The following is a 4138-nucleotide window of genomic DNA, read 5'->3' on the forward strand; positions in this document are numbered from 1 at the left end:
TTTGAACTCACTCTATCCTTGGTCAACACATCTCAATCACTTGGATATGGACATTTTAACAGCACAGGTATCTGATATAGCTATTACTGATATGGATAGGAATCACAAATGAAAAAAAAACTATCTGAAAAAAAGTGAACTATGGGGAGTCCAAAATATCTCACTGTAAAAACATGTAGCTCTTGGGAGCATTTTTTATAAGAAAAATTTAGAAGTTTCATGTGACTCTAAGTCAATAAATGTAGGTATTAGTAGACATAGTATTAGGATGAAAAGAAACAAATCCTTTTCCATTCTACTCTGCCATGGTAAGATAACAACCAAGAGATAGTATCCATTTCTGATTGCTGCGTTTTTACAGGCATGTCATAACCTTGGAGGAGGCTTGGAGGGGAGGATTAAGCTGAGGTAGAGGATGAAAATCTTGAGGAGTAGATAAGTAAATGGGCGTGTTTATTCTTCTTGTTGACCCATCTGGATGTCTGATTACAAATTTTTAAAGAGCTATCATGTGGAAGAGCTAATGGCTTTTTCATTGTAGAGTGAGGCTACAAAACTATAACCAAAGTGTTAAAGTTATAGAAAGACTGACTTCATCTCAACGTCAGAAAGAACTCTGGGGTGTCACAATTATATCCAGAGAGTGAGCTTATGGGGTAATGAGTTCTTTGTCACTGGAGATTGTCAAGGAAAAGCTAGCTAACACCTGAGAAAACTGTTGTGGAGGGGATCCAAGCACAGGAAAGGGAGAGGTGATTAGAGCACATGATCTCTCAGATCTGCTTCAATCTTAGTAATCCTGATTCTATGAAGCTCCAACACTTAAGCCTTATGTCTGACAACATTTTATTTACAAAATATATACCATAAGTTATTTACTATAAAAATGCATTCGTATTTTTATAATTACAGACTTCTAGAATAAGAAGATATCTCAAGACCCTGTAATGGCCCACATGCTATATACTATATATAAATTGAGATGATTTTAATAATCATCAAGGCAAAGCAGCTGCTTGGAGGAGAGCTGGTATTGGTTCCCAGCCATCACTTCCTGGTCTGGTGCTCCAGGCAATATACTCGTGGCACTATTTCAATCAAAAACAAATCATTGCGCTCCAGATCCTGTGGAGTAAACTTGGTAACTTAATGAAATTAAAAACATGATTATTTATTTCATAAAACTTATAACTTTTTTAGGATATTACACATAAATGCACGAAAAAGTAAAGAACAAGGCAACAGTAAAAAAAATCACAAAATACATTACAAGTTTTCTTATAAAGGATACAGACATAATGTCATTGAGAAGTTCAGATTATTACTATTTCTCTTACAGGATATATTTGATTCTACTAGGAACATCTAAGTGCACCTTTCCTACAAAATTAAAAAGGTATAAAGTTAGAGTTTCAAATTGAACTTATCCCTGAGAAAAGGGTACTGATGCCACATGAAAGAACAAACTCTAAGGAGAATGTAATGGAAAGGAACTTGGGTCTTTTCTATGGTTGGTTAGAAAGTGGATATTGGCTGGGGTCAGGAGCATGAAAATAAATTATCAAGCAAAGAAAATAAATGACCAGAACTGAGGGTCAAGTTACCTAGCTGTAGAGAGACTGGAAATGCAGAGGTCAGGGGCAGCGACTTGAAGCAGAGACAAGCCCATGAATGAAATGATCTAAGATCCATGGTGAAGTAAGTATCCCAGCAGAAGCTAGGAGTTAGAGCAGCCAAGGACCACACCACAGAGGCTGCCTACTTGTTTAGGAAAATGGTGGTAGAGTGTGGGGGAGAGATAGAGATGTTAAAACTGANATCTAAACTAAACTAGTATTTTTATTTCCCCATCTGCCTATCTTTTTACAACCTACCACAACCTGACTTTCACACAAACTACTGTTAAAATTCTAGAAACAAGTTTAGTCTTAGCTTGTTTAATATGGAAGATTGGTTAGAATAATAAAGGCTAAATATTATCAAAGCAAATCAAGACGATGGTAATACACTCACAATTGTATTTATGATGATGTGAAAAAAGAAAAAGGATTATATCTGAAACAGATCCCTTTCTAAAAGTAGATTTTTAAAGATTTTGGTCAACAGTTATATCTATAACAAATGATAAATATAAGTGCATGCCATAGATGTATAAGAACGATGTCAGAAAGGCCACCAACCAAAATAAATTGATAACTAGAAAAACTTATAACTGCCCAGACTAAAAGGAGAATTATAAAATCCTTATTTTTTTGTTGTTTAGTAACTTTAAATTTTGAATAAAATGAAGGTTTACCTAATGTGAGCAGAATATACAAAAAAGTAGAACTATTTATTTATTTTTGACAGTTTTAGAATTTATTTATTACAGTATGCAAGTTAATGAGGAAAAAAAACTCCAGAGGTTTATAGCGATAATAAAAATTACCATTGTTACACGCTATTGTAGCTATTACCATTGTCGCAGTTAATTGCTTTTATAAAATAACTAAATAAAGTTTATCACAAAAAACTACCTGATGATTAAAGGTGACAGAGGAGGGTTTCTGAGATGAGAAGTGGTAGTTCAGGGTGGTCATATGATCATAGTCGTTGGCTGCTGAGGCAGGTACCGCAGAGTCCATGATGCATGGCCCAGCCACTCCAGGCTCCACTCACCTGCAGGCTTTGGAACCCTGGGTCCCCAGCCTCCTGTGCACAGGCTCTCCTGACCCATCATCCAGTGCTCCGTGGGCAAAGCCACCAGGCTGCACCTCCTGAGTGCCCAGGAGTTTATACACACTCTGGGGNTTTCATACTGTCTTTTCCATCTACCTGAAATATTGCAAGCAGATCTCTATAATAATTAATGATTAAAATAAATCCAAGTATGCAGTTTCCATCTTAAATGTATGTCCTTTTACTGTCATTAGTTGCAGCACCTCTGGACACATTGATATAATGAACATAATGACAATGATTAATACTTTAAGTAAGAATCTGTTCTCTAAATAGTATGTGTTTTACAACAAGTATTTTTGAAAACACCTTTCTCTGCTGTCAGGCATTTGTTTCTATTTTATTTTACATTTCGGATATAAAAATAAATTTACTCCTGCACTTCACAATATATTCTTCCTTTGCTCCCCCAAAAAAGAGTGAATTACACTGTAACATATGAAAAGCAATTGCTTTTCAACTTTAGAGAATGTGAACTCAGATTAATTAGGATGAATAAGTAAAATAATTCATCATGATATTGTCAATTTAACAGCTGTAGAAAAATATATACCAATGTCTATTGAATCACTCTATTAATACAGTGTCAAATACATTGAACAGTAATGGAATATAGGCCAACTGCTTGGAAGTCATTTCAGCTTATCATGTACCTAAAAGAATGAGAATTACAAGAAAAAAGTATACAGTGATCACTAGGGTATACAATTTGTTGCTTCTAAATCCCACCCAGATGACTTAAAATTAAATGAATTAGGCTCCAAAACAGAGAGAGAAAAATGGCTAGAGGAAAACCCAGTAAAATCATAGGCTAGAATATGAATTTAAAGTTCATTATTAATTATATTTAAATTTCTTATCATAGGTCATTATGTTTGAGATTTTAAAGGCAAACTCTGAGAATTAAAGGGTCAAGTGCTAAATAACAGACGGTTATTTAATGTGTAGTTAATAAACCAACCTGTGATTATTGATTAGTTTGAGATTATATGAAAAATAGGAGGAAAAATCATATGGAAAAAAAAGAAATTTCCCTAGAGAAAATTTGCAGGCTCTGGGCCCTGAGGCTCAGGGAACCACACTTTAATAGGCTTACAAGGAAATATGAGTGGAAAGGGAAAAAATAACTTTCAAATCCACTTGTTGCTCCTGTCACATCTTTATAAAGGAAACAAGCCTGGTGCACCTTGTGGATGTCACATCCAAACGAGCAGTTTGCCCTCTTTTGTGTTTTGCAATAGTTTGTCTGCCTCCCTTGAGCCAGAAAGCCTTGGGCTTGGCAGTGCCAACAGCAGCCAAGACTCTCTTCACAAAGCTCCCAAGAAGAAAGGAATCAAGTCTTCAATAGGACGTTTGTTTGGTAAAAAAGAAAAAGCTCGACTCGGGCAGCTCCGTAAGTATGCATGTGTTTGACTTTCCG

The 4138-nt window shown here is 35.4% G+C and overlaps 1 protein-coding gene across 1 annotated transcript in view; it reads left to right on the forward strand.

Moving 5' to 3' along the window:
* LOC109376336 (liprin-alpha-2) overlaps window positions 1-4138 on the forward strand; it is a 138378-nt gene that overhangs the window by 41444 nt on the left and 92796 nt on the right. The window contains exon 10 of the mRNA XM_019632233.1: window positions 3960-4111. Coding sequence (XP_019487778.1) covers window positions 3960-4111 — 152 coding nt within the window. The remainder of the gene's footprint in view (window positions 1-3959; window positions 4112-4138) is intronic.

The sequence above is a fragment of the Hipposideros armiger genome, unplaced genomic scaffold (assembly GCF_001890085.2).
Source record: "Hipposideros armiger isolate ML-2016 unplaced genomic scaffold, ASM189008v1 scaffold_1102, whole genome shotgun sequence".
NCBI classification, from domain to species: domain Eukaryota; kingdom Metazoa; phylum Chordata; class Mammalia; order Chiroptera; family Hipposideridae; genus Hipposideros; species Hipposideros armiger.